This window comes from Mauremys mutica, chromosome 18 (assembly GCF_020497125.1).
Source record: "Mauremys mutica isolate MM-2020 ecotype Southern chromosome 18, ASM2049712v1, whole genome shotgun sequence".
NCBI classification, from domain to species: Eukaryota; Metazoa; Chordata; order Testudines; family Geoemydidae; genus Mauremys; species Mauremys mutica.
Window position 1 is genome coordinate 15,885,596 of NC_059089.1, and position 20,194 is coordinate 15,905,789.

General features: G+C 45.6%; 2 protein-coding genes and 1 long non-coding RNA gene across 4 annotated transcripts in view; 1 reads left to right on the forward strand and 2 right to left on the reverse strand.

Moving 5' to 3' along the window:
• LOC123352516 overlaps positions 1-5,023 on the reverse strand; it is a 60,902-nt gene extending 55,879 nt beyond the window's left edge. Inside the window, exon 1 of the long non-coding RNA XR_006574198.1 lies at positions 3,289-5,023. This is a non-coding gene — a long non-coding RNA (uncharacterized LOC123352516). The remainder of the gene's footprint in view (positions 1-3,288) is intronic.
• On the forward strand, positions 453-11,990 carry LOC123352514 (alpha-1-acid glycoprotein 1-like). The gene is made up of 6 exons (XM_044992756.1): positions 453-1,651; positions 2,559-2,701; positions 4,167-4,240; positions 4,916-5,029; positions 8,484-8,587; positions 11,841-11,990. Exons 1-6 carry the CDS (start codon positions 1,538-1,540, stop codon positions 11,910-11,912), a joined length of 621 nt encoding a protein of 206 aa, XP_044848691.1. The 5' UTR covers positions 453-1,537; the 3' UTR covers positions 11,913-11,990.
• A 2,139-nt stretch (positions 11,991-14,129) lies between these two features.
• SLC25A25 (solute carrier family 25 member 25) overlaps positions 14,130-20,194 on the reverse strand; it is a 34,791-nt gene continuing 28,726 nt past the window's right edge. For both annotated transcript variants that reach the window (XM_044992787.1, XM_044992788.1), the window contains exons 5-10: positions 19,938-20,096; positions 18,799-18,951; positions 18,219-18,326; positions 17,741-17,908; positions 17,142-17,292; positions 14,130-16,658 (exon numbers count right to left, since the gene is read on the reverse strand). In XM_044992787.1, the coding sequence (XP_044848722.1) occupies positions 16,474-16,658; positions 17,142-17,292; positions 17,741-17,908; positions 18,219-18,326; positions 18,799-18,951; positions 19,938-20,096 (924 nt within the window). In that variant the 3' untranslated portion in view covers positions 14,130-16,473. The remainder of the gene's footprint in view (positions 16,659-17,141; positions 17,293-17,740; positions 17,909-18,218; positions 18,327-18,798; positions 18,952-19,937; positions 20,097-20,194) is intronic.

The window sequence follows — 20,194 nt, forward strand, 5'->3', positions numbered from 1 at the left end:
ACTTCCACAAATACCAGATAACACCACAGCATTGAAGGTAGGAAAAGCTCTATGTAGGGTCATGCTTCTTCTGGCAAGCAGCAAAGAATCCTGTGGCACCTTATAGACAGATGTTTTGCAGCATGAGCTTTCGTGGGTGAATACCCACTTCTTCTTCTGGCAGTTACACCCCAGATCCAAGCAAAGGCTGGACAAGAACTGTACGGAGAAGACAGTTCACTAATGTGTTCATATCAGATGTACAGGGTGCACAGCTCCCAGAATTTACATCACAAAGATCTCTCAAATATAAAACCCTGGATAACATTCCAAGGCACCAGACAAGACATCAGGAGACCTAGTGCTTATGACTATTCCTGCCTCTCCTACAGACTTACTGTTTGACTTTGGGTAAGTATCAGTCCCTGTGTGCCTCAGTTTCCTTACCCCCCAGAGAACTGAGAACTCAAAACTTTGTCACCAGAAATTTCACAAACCCCACAACTTCTAACCAGGACTTCATTATGGACAGCAGAGTTTTCTTTGGCTTTGAAGGTTTCACTTTGTCCTACATCCAGGTAGCGATTTAGCAATGGGAAGAAAATGGAGGAGCAGGATGGGAAATCAGTGTCAAATAGCCAATAGACGTCCAGTTGCAAAAATGTTTGCTGCAGAGCTTTGATTTGATTACGCATCCCTTCCAATACACACAGCCAGAGATGCATCCTGTGTTTATACTGCATTGCTGTCCTACTCATCACCAGAGCCACTACAGACTGACCCCCTGGATTTCATGGAAGGACTAAAATGGGGGGACGAGTCATTATAGAATCTCTCAGTTAATAAGGTTTTTAATTTTTATATATTGCAGCTTTGAACTGGTTGGGTTGGTATAATCCAATGGCCTCATCCTGCAGCATGTGTGCGCGTTTCACTCCCACTGACTCCATGAGCAGGGCGAGGAAGGACTGCAGGATCAGGCAGGTTACAGATGAAAAGAACCCTGCACGGATGGAATATGCAAGGGGTAGAAAATGCAAACCAGGTGCTGGGTCACTGCCTTTCAGTGCTTTGGAGGAAATCCCAGTCAGCCACATGCGAGGGCAATGACACAGAACTGTAGTTCCAGCCCTGCCAGGGTTCAGCCTATCGCACCCTGGGTGCACGTAATGGGGCCCACTCGCTGTTGCAATGCATGATACCAACGTCCTTTTTGCAGTGCAGCCAAAGACCCTCAGAGGTACCTTTCAGAGAACCATCTTACAGTAGCACGTCACATGCGTTAGCTCAAAGTCAGTGTTCATGCCAAATTAAAGCTCTGACTGCAGTGCAAACGGTGCAGCTTTTATCTGAGCAATTTCCTGGAAAGGTACATCATTGCTTCATCTCCACACAAATGTTACGCAGTCTGTCTCTGATACATGCACCTAGCAGATTTGCCCTGACAACTGGACAATTCAACAGTTGCACAGAAATCTCTATACACAGATTCCCAAGTTGAGACATTGCAGTGAGAGGGATTCATCCCACACTCTCTCATCTCCCTTGAAGAGAAGCCATGGCACTAGCCTGCATTGTTACGGTTCTCAGCTTAGCGCATCTCCTCAGCACTATGCCCCTGCACTGTGAACTCCTGCTTCCACAAATCCCAGACAACACTACAGCATCCAAGGTAAGAAAAGCCCTGAAGTGGGTCTTTCTTCTTCTGGTGATTACACTCCAATTACATGCAATGACCAGGAAGGAACTAGGCAGTGGGAACCATCCACTAAGATATTTGGGTCTTATATTGGTGAAGCACACACAGTTTCCATCACAATATAATACTCTCTCAAATATAAAACCCAAGATAAAAAGGTTAAAGTACAGGATTAGGAATCAGGAAACCTGGATTCTCTTGTCTCTACAACAAACTATTTATGCATCTTCCATGCCTCCGTTTCTCCATTTGTAAAACGTGGAGAATACTTCCCTACCTAGCAAACACTGAATTCAAGTACATTTGCCACCAAAATATACCACTACTGTAAGTACTTAAGTACTATATTATGTCACTATATAAATAGTGAATATTAGCTGGTAGTAGACCTGATGCAAAATGGGAAAGTATCCATATATGTTGTGACATATTCATAAATATGTTCAGCCCCGTTGGGTTTTGTAATAGCCCCGTTCTCTTTTTCCCCCACCAAATTCCCCTGGGATTATATTTCAAAATCTTGAAAAGTTTCCAAAATAAATTAAAGTTTTAATGCAAAACAAATCCCACAATGTGACTTCACTGACCATTTAAAAGTGACAGAAGGGTGAAAGGGGAAAAAAACAGAAACCAAAAGCCACCTTAGAAAAATCAACACATTCAATATTTCTATCCACCGTAAAGAATTCTGTTTCTCTCTCTCTTTTTGGCTACTCTTGCTAGTTTTAGTGAGACCTTGACAGGAGCAAAGTGCAGTACTACTGCAGAATGCGAGAGCAAGACTTGTCACTGTACAGACAAGCCATTCATTTTCCCTCTTGGAACTTCATAAAAGAGTCCCTTATTCTAGTCTCCTCCCCTGCCCCCTCTATCTTCACAGCTCCTGGGGAAATGGTTCTACATAGCTGGTGCTTCACAGTTCCCCTTTCACCTGCTGGAAATGGTGCAGATAGATAACGGTTATCTTGATGTGAACCCTACTGAGCAGGAGCAGGAGTTACTCATCAACCAGCATATCACAGTGTAAGACTGTTCACTCTTCAATGCCTCCTCCTCTTCCCTTTGTCCATCTGTGCACCTATCTTATTTTTATACCATAATTTCCCCCCTTACTCCATAGACTTTTCAGCACAAGGTTTCAATTAGCATCACCTGAACAAAGAGGGAACAAGGGAACGTTTGATAAAAGTTTCTCTATGAAATTTTTCCCCAGTGATTTGTATGTCTCTGTCTCCCCCCTCACTAGCTCATGTCTGACTAAGCCTCCTACTAACAGCACTACAAGAGTTTAATTTAGTTCCACCATCTTATTATTTGAGGGAAGTTGTATGGCTTGTGTTACACAGCAAGTCAAACTAGATGATCTCAATGGTCCCTTCTAGCCTTGAAATCTATTGGTTTTGGGGGTTTTTTTCTTCTTTCCCTTGGTTTTTCTGACCTCTCCCATGGTCCTTGCAGCCAGGTTGGATTCTTTCTTGCTCTCCTAATCAGTCTCTCGCTAGGTAGCCTGCATCCATATTAATGTATCAGACTGTCCCCTGCAACACAAAGGCTGCCTGCTTATGCTGTATATGCCAGACCATGAATGTTCATGGACGGTGAAAACTTACCTATAAGCATTGGGCTGTACCACAAGCCATGCATTGCAGCCCCCATCTCTGCCTTGCTCTGTGCTGGCCTCTGCAGACTGAATCCCTCCTCTCCAAGCAGCAGGTTCTATCATGGTCCTGGCAGGACCTCTTCATGTTTGCCCAACCCTCCTCAATTGCTTGTGCTCACCCTGACCTGTGGATAGACAGAGGCCATCAGTCTGGCACTAAACTCTCTTCTGTTTCACATATGAGAGACAGAGGAGGTCGAAGAAGCTGTGCATATCCTGAGTTCCCTGCAGTATTTATACTTTGTATAAGTGTACCAATGTACCGCACAATACACCAGTATGTAATACACACAGACACTAGACGCTATGTGAAGGCATGTAGCTCCCATCAATTAATATAAGTACCTTCCTGGGGAGAAAATACTAGGCACTAAAGGAATCTTTAATCTATCAGAGAAGGGTATAACAAGAACCAGTGGCTGGAAGTCAAAGCCAGGAAATTCAAATTAGTAATAAGCCCCTCCCCCCCCCCTTTTTTTTTTTAAACAAAGTGAGGGTGATTACCCCGTGGAACAAACTACCAAGGGAAATGGTGGACTCCCCATATCTTGATGTCTTCATGTCAAGACTGGACACCTATCTAAAAAAATATACTTTTGTCAAACAAGTTACCAGGCTCAATGCAGGGGTAACTGGGTGAAATTCTCTGACTGGTGTTATACAGGAGGTAAGGCTAGGCGATCTAATAATGGTACCTTCTGACCTTAAAAACTACTCTCTCTACTCTAATGGTAGAATTTTCCTCCAAGTATCTCAAGACAGCAGAATCCTTAACCTCACCTCTCTAGTTATAGCCTGTTCACCCTCTCTCTCTCTCTCTCTCTTTAGCAGGGACAAATGTCTCTCAAGCAACTCAGCTTACCTTGAAGTCTCTATCAATAATGCCACACTGATCAAGTATGGTAAGAATCTGCTGCCAAGAGGGAAGCAGAGCATACAGAGACATCATTATCTAAACATAGAGGAGGGCAAGTGGATGGGGGTGGGCGGTCAGGAGTTTATATATTAGTTTCTTGGATGCATCTCATTGCACATTTGAAGCCTCAGTACAGGGGGGAATCAGGTGACTGAACCCACCGAGAACCTGAGGGACAGATTCCCCCTTGGAATGATCCTCTCCTCATTGGGGCAGTTCTTTGCACCATTCTCAGAGAGATAAGATAGCAGTCAGAGAGCCATGCACAACCATTTATGGCTGAACACACCAAGGAATCAATCATGAGCCAGTTGCATACATCCATGTTAGGATGAGAGCCAGGCATCTTTGGCTCCTTAAAATCCCAGGCCATTATCTAAAAGAAGACCAAAAAACTAAAGGCCTGTAACTTGTATTGAACTGCTGGGAGTTGGACTGGGCCCTACAGAAGAAGCGACACCAGGATAGGACTTTTCTACACGTGATCAGATCCCTGAGCAGATGGTAGCAAAACATGTATTCATCTATAATCAGACCAATAAACTCACTGTCCAATATTAGCAATTCTTGCAGGTTTATACTGGGTCTTGTTACACAGAATTGGGTTGAATTTAATATTCTTACTACCCACTCCTCAACTCCTGATTGTGTTCTCGCGAAGCCAAGAACCAGCGCACCATGGGGAAGCTCATGAACAGCAGTTCAGAAGAAATTTTCCTTATTCAATACCAGCTGCATAAGGAAGAAAAGAACTACACAGGATTGTATCTTTATGGTATGCAAACCCCATTATAAAATAACTTGAAGCTGTGATCGGGGGGTATGAAGAATAAATATAAATATATGGAGATATACCTATCTCCTAGAACTGGAAGGGACCTTGAAAGGTCATTGAGTCCAGCCCCCTGCCTTCACTAGCAGGACCAAGTACTAATTTTTGCCCCATATCCCTAAGCCCCCTCAAGGATTGAACTCACAACCCTGGCTTTAGCAGGCCAATGCTCAAACCACTCAGCTATCCCTCCCTCCTGTTAATTTTAAGTGGGGGAGAGGGTACAGAATCATAGAATATCAGGGTTTGAAGGGACCTCAGGAGGTCATCTAGTCCAACCCCCTGCTCAAAGCAGGACCAATCCCCAGACAGATTTTTGCCCCAGATCCCTAAATGAAGCTTCACCCCCATATAATAAAACTACATCAGAATTTTCAGTGTTGCCAGCGCTCATGATATTTGGCAGTTTTCTTGAAGCCCCAGCTCCTGGAGTTACAGGAATACATAAAAATTGCAGCTTTCATTTAAAAAAAAGTTTGTAGCCATCATAATTGCAAAGAAAAGCTTGAAAATATGACCCAAGTGCACCCTGCAGTTTCAAAAACCAGAATTCCAATAAAAAATCAAAATGTATTGGTTTTGTAAAAGCACGTGATTGTAAGCCAATTTCATGATTTCAAGTGGCCTAATTCATTATTTTTTCACACTTGGGGTTGGCAATACTGAAACTTATAAAGCCCCCTCACCAACCAGATCACTCTACTACTCCACAAGGTAGAACTTCTCTTTACTCCTTCCAGCTCAGAAGCAACTACATAAGGAAAAAAGTCCCAGCACTTTCCAAAGAGGGCCACGCTGCTCCAGAACAGTCAGAGAACTGCCTAAGGACCCCCAGCACTTTTTGTAATATCTGTTCCTCAGCGGGTCACAGGGAACTCGCAAGCACAGACAATAATGGCAGTCCCAACCACCGCTTACAGCCGGTGCCTTTATAATTAACAGAAGTGACACTGGCGAACAAGTGAAGGATATGGGGCGTTAGAGAGCAATGCCCAAGTGTAATTTGGTGCTTGGACCAGACTGGGGCTGTCACTTGGGAGCACCTTAGTTGACTGCGTTCAGGAAGGGAAGGGAAGGGTTCAGCCGAGCACTGCGGAACATTCTGGACACCTCAGCAGTGCTGGCACAAGACGGCCCTCTGCTGGCTGCCAGTGACCTAGAACTTTTACCTTAGGAGACGTCCTGTCAGCCCATGAGGTGAACAAATGGAATCCATCGCCTGGGGCTCTTTAGTGTACAATGGGTTTCCTTGGGCTACAAATCCTGATTTGGGGTACCGATCCTAAAGCAAAAATGTGCAGCTAAGATGCTATTTTCTCCCACCACACTGTGTACACCAACAGCTGTTTAGAAGTGAACTCCACTTACCTCAGATCCTATCGCTTGGGGTGAGAGGAGATGCCATGCTATCCCTCTCCATCTCCGCCCATTTCCCTTTCTGTCCCACCCACATTCTCCCCCCATGCTATCTCCATCTTCTGTCCCATTCTCATCCTTATATTGACCTCCCCTGTCTGTTTCCCTCTTTCTGTCTCCCCCACCTGTGTCCTTTTCACACACACATTCTCTCTCCCTCTCTGCACCCCCTCCTCAGTCTCTTTCCACCTCCTGCCCACTTGCCCAATCCTAGATTCCTTAGAGTGGCCACCTTCCTAGTGTGCAGCCCGGCTTCAATCTCAGTGAAAATAAGAAGATATGGTAACAATCTTGACAGGGCAGCCTCAATTCCACATACAGAAACTAAAGGGGAATGGCAGCCATCTTGACTGAGAGAAGCCTATGGTCTCCATCCTACTGAGAGTAATGGAAGATGGCAGCCAAATCACCACAAGGGCAATATTCACAAGAAACACAAATACCAAATATTGTGAGAGTTGGACACTTTGTGCTCCCGTAACAGAGGGGGGCGTCACTAGCCACTGAAGCCAGCCTCTCCAGTCCTGCCTGGCTCCTTTTCTGATGGGGTGGTTCAGGGGAATGGGAGGGACGGGCTGAAGAACCACTGCCTAGAGTCAGCTGCTGAGATGGTGCCTGTGTTCTCAATCCTGTCTGAGGGAGTGGGGCTCTGGGCTGACTGAGCTGTGAGAGGGGAAACTGCAATCTAGTGCCCACATAGACGGCCAAGCACCCAGACAAGGCGGGCAGGGAGGATGGAACAGGAGGGACAGGCCCTTAACCCCATGCCTTCTCTCTGTAGCCGGCAGGGGAGGGAGGCACCTCAGAAGGAGAAGCAGTGCTGAGAGGAAAAACTCACCCAGAGCCTATGCAACCCCGGGACATGGCTGGGATTCAGTCCAGCAATTTACTAAGCCAAGTTGTCAGAAATCTGGGAGTGTGTGTGTGGGCCTTTCCCTTCATAAAAAGCTCTGTAGTAGGGAGGGCCAGGTGAGCCACAAGCCTGCCTCCATGAAAGGGGAATGAAATCACCAGGGACCACCAAGGACAGGGCTTCCCCAGCTGGTAGGTCTGGGTCGGGTCGCATGGCAAGCAGGCTGAAGTGCCCATTGTTCTAGTTCTGTGTCCTTCAGGACCATGAAGAATGGGCAGCAGTTAAAGTATTTCACAACAGACAGAACCCCCACTGCACCAGAACAAGGAGGAGGGGGAGCACCACATGCCCAAGCTGAGGAGAAAAGTGTGAGTTGTTCTTCCCACTCTCCCGCACTTGAGCATCTAAGAATGGGATTACACCCACCAAGCCAGTAACAGTCATGCCCCTCTGAGCTGCATTCAGGCTCTCCAGCCATATTAGCCCAAATGAGGCTCTGATGGTGGGTTTAAGTAGCTTTGGAAGTTCACTTCCGATTCACCGCTCAGCAAGTAGAGCACCAGTGACAGAAGAGCTGCAGATAAAGAGTTCTAGGCTAAATGTGGGAAGCACACATTTTAACAAAGGGATTATTAGGTGCCTTGTAAAACTGATATTTCTATAAAACCATAATATGTATTTTCAATTAAGATAAACACAAAAGATCAGAGGATTCATTTGTCAGTAAATATATACCACACAGCTCTGGTGCATTGAAGCAATTATGTATTAAGCATTATGCCCTACGCTACACGAGCTAAAGGAGCACCACCATTAGCTAGCAGCAATAGTATACTGTTATCCTCTATATGAACCAGCCACTAGAGAAGTGCAACTTTACAAGTGTGTTATAAATACATACCCTGTGGGGGTTAACAGTCACAGCACAGATAAAGTGACATGAATGGAGAGGAGAGAGAATCTCTTACTAGGACAACCTGGTTAAGTGTGTCAAACAGAGAGAATGAAGAAACAGGGAAGGTAGGTAAGGAACATGGAAATCATATGCCTAAACTAATTATATTCATCGAGAGCCTACTGAATTGCTCTCTAATATTTAATGCTGCAATTTCTTCCTTTTTAAAACAGCCCGGAACCAAAACATGAGTAAAACTCAGTTGGAGGAATTCAGAGACCATGCTAAATGTCTGGGTCTTCATGAAGAGGAAATAATTTATGCACCATGGCAGAAGGTAAAGTTCTCATTATGGATCAGTAAACATCCTTGGCCCCATCTTAAATGCCACACAACAATATTCAGAGGGGTGTCATGTTAGTCTGTATCCACAAAGACAATGAGGAGTTTGGTGGCACCTTAAAGACAAACAGATTTATTTGGGCATAAGCTTGTGGGTAAAAACCCACTTCTTCAAATGCAACCATATTGTAACCCTCAGGAGCTGGGAGGGAACAAAAGGGGCCAGCCTCAGCTACAAGGAGTTTTATAAAAAATGAATAGTCTTAGATCACCGCAATGTATAGTCCAGGGGAAAATTTCAAAAGCACCCAAGTCCCATTTTTAAAAGTGACCTAGGCACTTAAGAGCCTAAATGTCCTTGGAAACATCAATGGGATTTAGATTCTTAAGTGTCTAAATCACTTTTGAAAATGGGACTTGGGTGCTTCTGAAAGTTTTACTCCCAGAAAACAAATCTTCATGTGATGGACACGCATAGTCACAGAACAATGCACTAAAAATGTGTGGTTTGTAAAGATCAAACCCAATCACCACCTCCCCCCCGCCCTCAGAACAGGAATTAAATACAAAAAGAATATACCCACAGACCCACCGTTCCATTATTTATAATATCTTACATTTATAGTATCATTCATATCAGAATAATTTATAAGCCACACATTCAAGGAACAACTCACTTATCACTAAAATGCAGCCATCTGTGGGGAGGAACATGGCAACTGCTAACAGCACACAGCAGTTTAGAACAGGGTTTCCTCAACCCATGAGTCAGAACCCAAAATTGGGTCACCAGAATGTTTTAAAGGGTCACATGGCAGCTCCTGTCCTACAGGGTTGGCTGGGCTCGCCTCCCTGCTCCAGGCACTGCAAGCTCTGGGGTCCCAGCACCACTCAGGTTTGGCCCAGGAGTCTGGGTAGGCCACATTTAAGTGAGTGGCACTGCAACCCCATGAGGCAGGTCACAAGTCCACTCACACAACTTTGGTCCAGTCAGGAGGGATCAAACCTAAACAGCACTGTAAGCCCAGAGGTTGCAATACTCGAAGTGGAGAGCCAAGCCCAGCCAGCCTCACATCACAGGAGCTGCCACTGTGGGGTGAGCGCCGGGCAGGATCCGACCAAAACCACCCCAGGGCAGGGCCGTAACCCGGGTGGGACCAGTGGGGCAGCCACCCAGGGTACAAAGCCATGAGGGAAGCTCTGTCAGGCCAGCCCCGCATGGCAGGGCTCGGAGAGAGTGCCACCTCCACCTTACTCTCCTCAGCAGGCCACCCAGCCTGTCAGGGGAGGGAAATAACTGGAAAAAATCAGGGTGCTTGCTCACCCCAGGCCCTAAAATGTCTAGTTATGGCTCAGTCCCAGGGCCTCCACCCCCGGACTATTTATTAGGTCACAATAGGCCATAGACATTTACAAATGCATCCTGAGCCCCAAAAATTTGAACCCCCCCCCCATTTAGGACATAAATGAAGACTGCCAAAGCTACCTGACCCTACAGGAGCTAATGTAGCCAGAAAAAGTTGTTCAGTCCAGAATTTAGCTAAAAGCTACAGATCTCACTCTGGATCTGGCAGAAAGTGTCAGCTGAAAGACAAAACTCTTCAACAGCACATCATCCACCCTCCTGCCCCCATTTGTATTCCAAAGCATTCCTTCAGTACAGGCTCCAAAGGAAGAGCACTCCCTGTCCCTACTGAATGACCAGCCCCACTTCCTATAAAAGTTTGGGTTTTTCTAGGAGGTCTCCCACACAAGAAATAGCTCAAGGGTGCTGGAATTTGAAAGATTTGATAAGAACATAGCTCAAGACAGTAGAGCCAGACCCTTTTCCTGTTTCAGTTTATACACACACCAGGTTCAGAGGCTTATGTCCAAACTACTAAGGTCTCTAGGTAATTTTATAGTCCTGGCAGGCATATATTCTTTTCCAGACAAAATGGTGGTGCAGGGATAACTCTTACCATATACCATCAGGTGCCATCTCCTCTGCTTCTTCAGAAATGTCTGTTCCTAATTAGTACTTGAATCCAGCTTCAGGTGGTCTCATTAGGCAGCTCACCACTTAGAGGTTAGTAGAGAAAGCCTAGTCCCAGAGAGAATTTGAGTACTTCCACACCAGAGTAACAAAGGAATTTCTCATGGGGAATCTCCCACACTTTCATATGACAATTAAGGTCAAAGGAAAACAAACTACTGAAAGTAAAGCTTTGAAACAATTACCACTACTAAATTGAACAGAATTCTAGAAAGAACAGTCAGACAACCAGAAGCCTGTCTAGATTTGCTTCTTCTTTCCCCTTTGAGCAGCCAGCTCTCCCTATAAGCCAATTTGCAATCACCTGTGGAGGTAGCTACTTGTTCCCAACAAGCTAATTATGGGTTGCTGCAAACTTAAAGGGACAACCCTACATTTGGACCAAATTTGAGTTCTGGTAAAAATCAGAAGTTTTAGAAAAACCAATAGGAATAGTCCAGGTCAGTCTTGTTCTTGCAAAGTTCTGATGAACACAGGTGCTTTCAAAGAAAGAAAGATTCCCCTGTAGAGTCTGAGACCCAAAACCTTTGCAGCCCTAAGAATTTAAAAGTGAAAGTGACTATGCCAAAACTAGGAATGACTTTTGATTTTTCTAGGCCAGGCTGAAAGAAATGCAAGTGAGCAGAGCAGAAGTTGTGACAAGCAAAACACATTTTAAAATGTTACCCTAGATTGAAAATGTATCAATATTAACAGTTAAATAAGTGTGTTGACAGAGGATTTAACTTCAGTACCTCTTAAGAGTACAACTTTTTACCTAATTCCTTGAGCTTCTAAAAAGGATTTCACCCATTTTAATTCATCTAGTTTTCCCATACTCAATTTAGGGCATGCTTAATGTACAGGTCATAGCGTAGCATTACTGTTGTTACATATAGTTCCTACTTTATATTACAGATTTAGATGAACTATTAGCTGCAGTTCTAATCCCACCCAGCCAAAAAAAAAAAAAAAGTTGTATGATCATAGATCAGCAGAATCCAGGGAATGGTGTACGAGATGTTACAGCTACAGTAACAGTATTAACCATGGGTAAAGCACACAATTAACACAGGCCCAGTTTCTCCCAACAGGGAGACTTAGTTCCTTTGGCGGGCTAATTTATTGCTGAGCAAAAACACAAAAGAAAAGAAAGTGATCCTCTCGCTCTGGAGAATTCTCTCCTTTTGGTGCCATACTGACATTAATTGTATTCACTGCATATTTTTCTCAGAAGGAGCTATGCCAAATGAAAGAAACCAAACAAATGATTCCCCAGGCAAGGAGACCCCAGCTACAGTACTAGGATAACTCTGAAGCTAGCACAGCTGGACATCAGCGACTGACCACTTAACCTCTGCAGCAAATAAAAGTTGTCATTATTTCTGTTGTGTATTGTTGATGCATCATCAATCAGGGGAGTTGCTCTACTAGATAGATCAGGGTTTAGTGAGGAGAGATCACAGCTAGTTTTGATTTGCCTAGTTATTTGCAAATAGACAGTTAATAGGCCAACCTTCCACATGCTGCACAAATGGCAGTAACCATGGTTGCAAACCAGCACGAAACTTGGACATTTCTTCACTGCTGGCTCAAAGCACCGAGTTTTACACTGGTGGTTCAACAGCACCAAATGGGAAACAGAAGGCAGTTTTAACATTCAGTTCTCCACTGTGGAAATGCATTGATACCACTCAATGTTGTGATCACCAGAAGAGGGCACTCCTGTACTACTACTAAAAGTTACTGTACCAATAACTGCTGGAAGACACAGCTGATGTAATACACAGGGGAAAGCCTCATTTCTGTTTTCCTTTAAAACAGCTGGATAGTGTACATCAGGCTGAAGTGTAAAATTGAAGCTTACCTTGTCACAAACTTGGCTACCAGAATTAGTTATCTGTTCCTATGAGGAAATTCCTTTCTAAAACTTGCAGATGTGAATTAGAATCCCAGCTCCAAAGGATGTTTGCCCATTTAAAAGTCCTAGTAGAATGGGCAAGGGAAACTGGCTGATCACTATGTTAGCAAAAACAGTGACCATGTCAGATCTCTAGGAGCCTACATCAGTGGGGGTTCCATCATTCAGAAATGGAATTGTTTCGATAGATGGGATGTCACGAGCAGCCTGATTCCCAGTAACTCCAGCATACCAAAACCAGAAATGATCAAGTAGCAGTGTCCCTGCTGTAGAGCACTTTATTACAGGCTTTCCCAGAGAACCCCTGGGCGGCCTCACGTGAGCACCTCACATCAGTTCATTAATGTAATGTCACAGCCCTATGAGGTGGGGAAGTTTTATTGTCCTTGAGCGAACTAAAATGTACAGATTAAGTGACTCACCATGGGGTGACTCACCTGTGACAAAGCCAGGAATGGAACTCAGATTGGCTTAGTTCCAGTCCAGTGCTTAAACCCTTAAACTAACCTGTTTCATCTCAAAGAGGAGGAAGATCATAAGAAATGCAAGGAAGAAATGGAGTAGAAAGTAAATCCCCTCTCCCCGGAGCTAATCCCGCCTAGTTATAGGTTGGGTAGGTATTTAGTGAGCACTGCGATTTCAATCAGTTTTGTTCCTTCATTTCTCTCAATAGGGAGAGGGAGAATAGGTGTCATGAGTGGTTCCTATAGTGAAAATGGAGTTGTAGAGGTTTTTAATTTCTCAGATGTGCTCCTCATGATCTCAGGGACCAGGGACAGGGCCAGCCCCACAATTAAAAACACACCTCTACCAGACGGTGACAGGCTGGCTTAGCACCATGCCCCAAAGGTCATAGTCTGGCTCTGAGTGCCCAACAGTAGACCACTAACTCAGTAACACCCTCCACTGGTAATTGCCACCAGCCTTTAGACTAGAGGATCCAATCTAGGGAATGCTAACTCAAGTGCCTCAGCTGATTGCAACTGCAAAAGGTAGTTTCTCAAATACTTAGGATACAACCTTACTAAGGTTTTACAAATGAATAGAAATTCCTTGAACATCTGGAAGTACATAGGGAGCCAGTGTGGTCCTTGGAGGACTAGTGTAAAATGGTCCCCATGATTAATTTTACTAAGCAAGTGGGTGGCTATGTTCTGCACTAGCTACCGTACTTGAATGGTCTGCCAGGGTATGCACATAGAGCACTTCATTGTTAATGGGTGCTGTAAAAAGCACATCAGGACAATGCCTTTTAAAACCCAAGTGCCGATACCTCGAGGGTGCAGTCAGACTAAAGACAAGAAACTACAGATCCTCTATGCAGAAAAAAGATCCAGCTATTGAACAAAATGAGAACTGGGATTCACCACCACACAGACAGTAGGTTGGTAATGAGATATGCCTGACTCATTCTCATTGCCACAGTAAACATTTAGTTCTGGTTATACTCAGGTGTTCCATTGAATTAGGATTCAAAGGGGATTCTGCTCTGACAGCCTTGCTGTCAATTACTCTCAGTGAAGAAAAGGGGTTTTAGGAAAAAATTGGCCACAGTCACTCACACAGCACCAGTAGTGCACTCAGAGAAAGGCAGGCACATGGTAGCTTTGATAGACCTTTATTAGCAGACTGTTCCCTCCATGAGGAATCTCATTGGTTAGATTTGTATTCTGACAACCTCCAGTTACAGCTACAAAGACAGTCACATTTTGCATTGATTTTTGTATTCGGAATATTCCCATTAGGCCACACTGGTAGGAAGGAGTCACTGCAGAATTAATAGTTGGTCTCAAAGGGAGAGGTGGGGAAAAAAATCATGTCACTAATCCAGGTACAAAGTTAGATTTCCGTCTGGCAAGAACAGACAGCAAGGAGAGTACCTGTGGACTGAAGGTTCCCCATACTGCCAAAGCCCGTCACACCCAGAGCAGCTGCCAGGAGTGCCTAACGAAGCCCTTCCCATTCCCACAAACTTCTCCATAGTGCACGTGTGCGTGAGGAGCACTGGGACTCAGCAGCAGGTCTGCCCAATTGCCTTCAAACAGAACTGCAGCAGATTGTGTCCAAGTGCAAGTTTCCTTCCACATTTCTGGAAACTGGCAACTTGTCTTATTTTTAAATCCCTGAGATTTTTTACCTCCCCTACAAAAATTCCAATCAACCCTCTCTCAATTAGCCGTTGAGACATCAACATACACAGACCTTCCATTTCCCCAGCTTGAGCCATCCGCAGGAAATCCTGTCACACACATGCGAGGCGATTCCACAGCAAGGCAAGCCTCAAAATACACCATTCCGCATCCCTTGTCCCAGTGGACTGTTTCCTAGCTAATCAGTTCCCCTCCCTTCTATGGCTTATTGCTACAGGGAATTTCTCTTGACTGACTGAGGCCCTTCAGTAACCAGCCCAGATATAAAAAGAGCAGCTCAAGCTTTAGGGGAAGAGAACACTAGTGACCTCAGTGTCTTCCCCTGCTACTGAGCTGTGTGATGGTAAAGGTGCAAATGAAAATAATACAGAACTTTAAATTAGGAGAAATACAAGGACAGTAACAATATTTAAACAAGCCTATAAAAATAGTTTACATAATTCTGTTCAAATAAATACAAAATAAATATGATTTAAGCAGTATGACATGAGTGGAATGTGACACTGGTCCATTTCGCCCCAAATCAAAAGTTGGAGGAAGATCTCCTGGGCCCCAGAAGCCTGATCCTATAGACTGAAATAGCCCATAATACAGTCAGAGAAATTTTAAAGCCATTCCCTTCCCTGCCACCTATGAAAAGCACCTTCTGGGAGAAAAAGCAAGCAGTCGTCTTCAAACCCCCGACGAACCCAACTTCCTCCCAATGTCAGCTAACATCCCTTCCCACAACATTACTCCTAGCCTGGGGATTCATTAGCCCTCAAATGCAAACCCTAACTCCAGTCTACAAAGAGATCTAAAGAGGGATAAATAGCAGCTTAGCTGCAGGGTTTGGAAAAGGTCAGTTGTCCCCCCTTGGCACCAAGCAGAACCTTGTTCAGAGTACCATGCAGGCTGCAGAGCCTTCTCCCGTGCTGTGCCAGAAGCCCAGCTACAGAGATGGACAAGAGTAGCAGAGTACGGTCAGTTATTCAGTGAAGCCGTGCATCAAGGCAACAGTCCATTCAGGGCTCTCTAGTTTTCCCCTTTCCAAACCTCTGCTGGGCATGAACGACAAACCCATCTAGCATGCAGCAATGCAGGCGAGCAGACTCTAGTCTGCTGCTTCTGTTAGTAAGTGCATTTTGTTAACAGGTTTATGAGAGAGATTTGATCTGACCTATAAAAATAAATAATCCTAATTCTCCACCAGGCTGGCCTAAGTAACCTTCAGCCTGAGTGGAAGAACCACTGCTCACCAGCCCCCAAAACTGGTACAGTTTAAAGTTACATTTCATGTCAGAGTCTTGGAAGCAGAACATGACTGTCTCCTACCAAAAGAAATACATGTAAACATAATAAATAAGTCTGTGGTGGCAGCACCAACACAAAGTTTGTACAATTTTAAACAGGTAGGAGGTTAAACTGAATGGAAAAAGAAGCTCCTTCAGCATGTCAAAAGTTGCTACATATCTCCAGGCCAGCAGCTCTGTTTCTACATGTAAGATCCCCGCTCTACTAGGCTGCTGGAAACTGGCCTCAAACTTGCAGCTTGAGACACAACCAGGAGTTGATCCCCTGGTCTCCCAATTGGTCCCCTGTATGCTTGAAGGACCACTTGATGGTTTAAGCAGAGCTCTTGAGTAGCAAGATGGCAAAGGACACCAAATCCTCCACATCCTGACACACACACAACTGGATTTTCACAGCTTTGCTTAGTCAGCTTAGTGTCGACACATTCACAGAATGAGAGATGGCTATACACCCCAGGATTACAGCCCAAGATTTCAGAGTTCAGAATCCTTGGTGTCTCCTGGTCACCGTGACTGCACCCCCAGGGTCATCTTCAAGTTCTCATAAACCACGTAGCTGATGCTTACGGCTGGGATCACCTTCATGAAGTTCGGGGCCAGACCCCGATAGAGGCCAAATGCTCCCTCTGTCTTTAGAATGTGTTTGAAGAGTCCCCTCATTGTCACCTCTGGAGCTCCCTCCACTGAAGCTACAACAGAAACCACAAGAAATAGTAGAGCATGGATTAAGGTATGTTGTAAGAAAATGCCCATCTCAAAGGCATGTGTTAGATTTGTTTATTGCACTCATACGAGCACAGACGCTTGAACTACACTGACCATATAGTTACATGAGTGAGAGATTAGGCAGCAGAACGAGGCCATGCCTCATGCGCCTGCCATTTCCCCACACACCAGCTCAAGGGCTGACTAGAGCACACAGGTAAAGACAATGAAAAAATGGCTTGGTTATAGAGGCTCTGGGTCCAAGTGCCAAGAATGGCACAAAGTTCACATCGTTCTTGATCCTTGACCTACAGATATCCTAGAGTTCAGCTGCACAGAAAAATTAAAATATGCCTTAATTTTGCAAGACCTTCCAGACCTCCACTGATACACACAGTGAGTTCCATACTCACTGCGCACATAGCAGCAGTCCAGACTCTCCTCTGGAATTCCAGAACAGTTCTTACCTTGAGCCTGCATGCGGGTTCTCACAAGAGCCAGGGGATAACTGGCCAGCTGCCCACAGGTGCTGGAGATGGTGCCACAAGCCAGGAGAACAAACACTCCGGGGTCAGCACTGTTCACAGCATAGCGTTGTAACCAGGTATTCTTTAATGTCTAGAAGAAATAGGTCAGGTGTTAGCTGAGAAGGGCAGGGCATGGAGCATCAAGAGACTGGCCCACACAAGGAGAGAAGCTGGGGTTGGAGGCTTGTGGAGATCTATGCAACGTCAACTAGAAATAACTGCAGAAGACAAGATCCTAGCTTGTCAGATTTTCTTGAGCAGCTGCTGCTGCCGCCACCCATGTAGCATCTGTGAAAGATGCTAGTTAGCAGCTTTGCTGCAGCAACTCCCTCATCCAAAGGGCAGGGCCATAGATTGCCACAAGGCTTGTGCTAGAATCATACCTCCTCCCCGAGGCCATTTGTGTTAATCTCAAGGGGCATGTGCAGAATTTAGCCAGGAAGGTTTTATACTCCTATATTAGTGACATGCACGACCTCTCCCTGCTTGTCCCGAAAGTGAGATATCCCAGCCCCACAGAAGCCAGGCAGGCGCCGTACCTCATAGACTGCCAGGTCAATACCAGCATACGGAATGATTCCTAGCATGTTGGGGATGTAGCCTTTGTAGAAGGCAGCCATTCCTTCCTTGGAGAGGATGTTCTTGGCGCAGTCCAGCATGCCTGAATACTGTCCTGTCTTCCGCAAGGCCATTCGGGTCTTCAGAACCTAACACGGCACAAGAGCATGCACTCTGTGAATGCCTACAACAGCACTGGGAGCAGGAACAGGTCACAGTAATCCCATGAAGGGAGCACATCATCACAGGGAGTGTCAGCAACTCCATTTCGTGCATTACTAGAGCGCCGTTACCAGACAATGCCCTTGGACATCCAGTACAAAAGCTGCCTCTAGCACCCAACATAATTCACCTCACAGCTGGCATTCAGTTCACATTACCAAACCTCAATTTCTCCACCTAATGACTCCCCATCCTCTCCCCTATGTCATGGAGTAGGATGCCATCCACTAGCCTCACCTCCATTGGGTAGATGCTGCTCTGAGCAATGACCCCTGCCAGAGAACCAGCCACTAGCCGCTCATGAATTCCCAGCATTTCCTGGTCAGTGCCAATGAACCGTTTGATCTGTAGAAACAAAGAAATATTATAATAAAAGGGGGCTTCTCGCAGTGAAAACAGTTTGACTGGCTGGACCACATAACACCTTCCCTCCTCAGCATGGTCCACAAGCTACCTCCCTTTTCACTTGCTGGGTCTGCCACAGGCTGGAGAGGGAAGTGTGAATACCACCTCTGTTCCAGCCATGCACTCCATCACTTCACTGTGACTTCATGCTACCCATTTCTCCAGCTCTGCCAGGGGGTGAGGTGTGAAAGGCACTGTACCCACCATTGGAGAGAGGAGCTTGCCAGGCATGGGCATAGAGTTCATGCCCTCTGCCTGCCCTCAGTCTTCCTAGAGGCACCATACATTTATACCGTGACCGATGGGTTACCATCTGTTACATGGCTCTAGTTGGGGCAGTCACTTGGATGAAAAGGCTTCTCCAGCTCCCACATGGCCTTGGGTCCAGGCTTCAATATGACCTTTCCCTTACCTGCTCATAAGCCATGAATTTGATGGCAGACTCTGGCGCAATCTTCAGGACGTTGATGCCATTCCCCCGCCACAGCGACTTGGGCCCACCTTCTCGGATCATATGGGTAAAGCCACCAACGATGCACATGTTGTTACTGCGGGAGGCATGGACCTGGCAGGGAGGAAGAGGGGAGAATTCGGATTGCTGCTAGTCCTGATTGCCACAGCTGCCTGTAATTAGGGCAAAGGGCATTTCTTATCTACCCAGAGATTTAGGGAGCTTTAACCCTTCCCAGATTACATTTATTAAAAAAAAAAGGGGGGGGAGGCATTTTTGGGTTTTAAGTCAGTGGTTTGAGCATTGGCCTGCTAAAACCCAGGGTTGTGAGTTCAATCCTTGAGGGGGCCATTTGGGGAACTGGGGTAAAAATCTGGGGATTGGTCCTGCTTTGAGTAGGGGGTTGGACTATATGACCTCCTGAGGTCCCTTCTAACCCTAATGTTCCATGATTCTATCAGTTAACTGATTAATCCACCTGAGCCCCAGCCCATCACAGCAGGAAGGGGAGGAAGCATTCTTGCACAGACACTCCGCCATGAGCTCCGGTACAGGTAGAAGAGGCTTCTTAGCTAAAAGACAGGGATAGTCACTGCTAATTGCCTGCCTAAGCAAAGTCCAAAATCCCTGCTGCGTAACTCTGCTTTCTAACATTGATTACACTTATCTCTGCCCTGTGAACCTGGAGCCAGGAGACCTGCCAACAAGTCAACTCAGTCATTTCCAAGGGCCGGTTCTCAAATCAGTGACTCCTCTTGAACCAGTTCCATGGAAGTAAGTTTCCCACGGCTGTCAGGTACAAGGTGGTCTAGCTAGGACCAGTGATGGTTCTCTTATCTGCTCAGCTCCTAAAGTTTTCATATCATTGTGACAACTAACAGGTCAAGAATGGCTTTTACATGGCTAGAAATATTTGGTACAGACCTAAAAGTGGCCACACACCAATGTGGAAGTAATAAGACTGAGTCCAACCAGAATCAGTCACTTGTCTGGACAGTGTTTCAGGTCTGCTGCTAGGATCCATTTAATTGGACCAGTGCATTAAGGGAAGCAGCATGTGCACCTTGATAAAACAAAGTTATCCTTGTTTTTTGCCCTACCTGCATGAGCACTTTCAGCCGGTCCAGTGGAGCCGTGCAGGTTCTGGACACTGCACCTGCACCTCCACCCGCGACCAGATGTCTCCACCACATGCCTGTCTGCCTCTCTTCCACTGTGAACTCATCAGGGACTGTCAGATTTTCTCCCACATCAAAGATCTGCAAAGGAAGGAACAAGGTGTTGAGAAGTGCTTGGAAGGATAGAGTTAGGTAGGTAGCTTCTTGTCACGTCCTCAGAGGTCCCGCTATCAGTTACC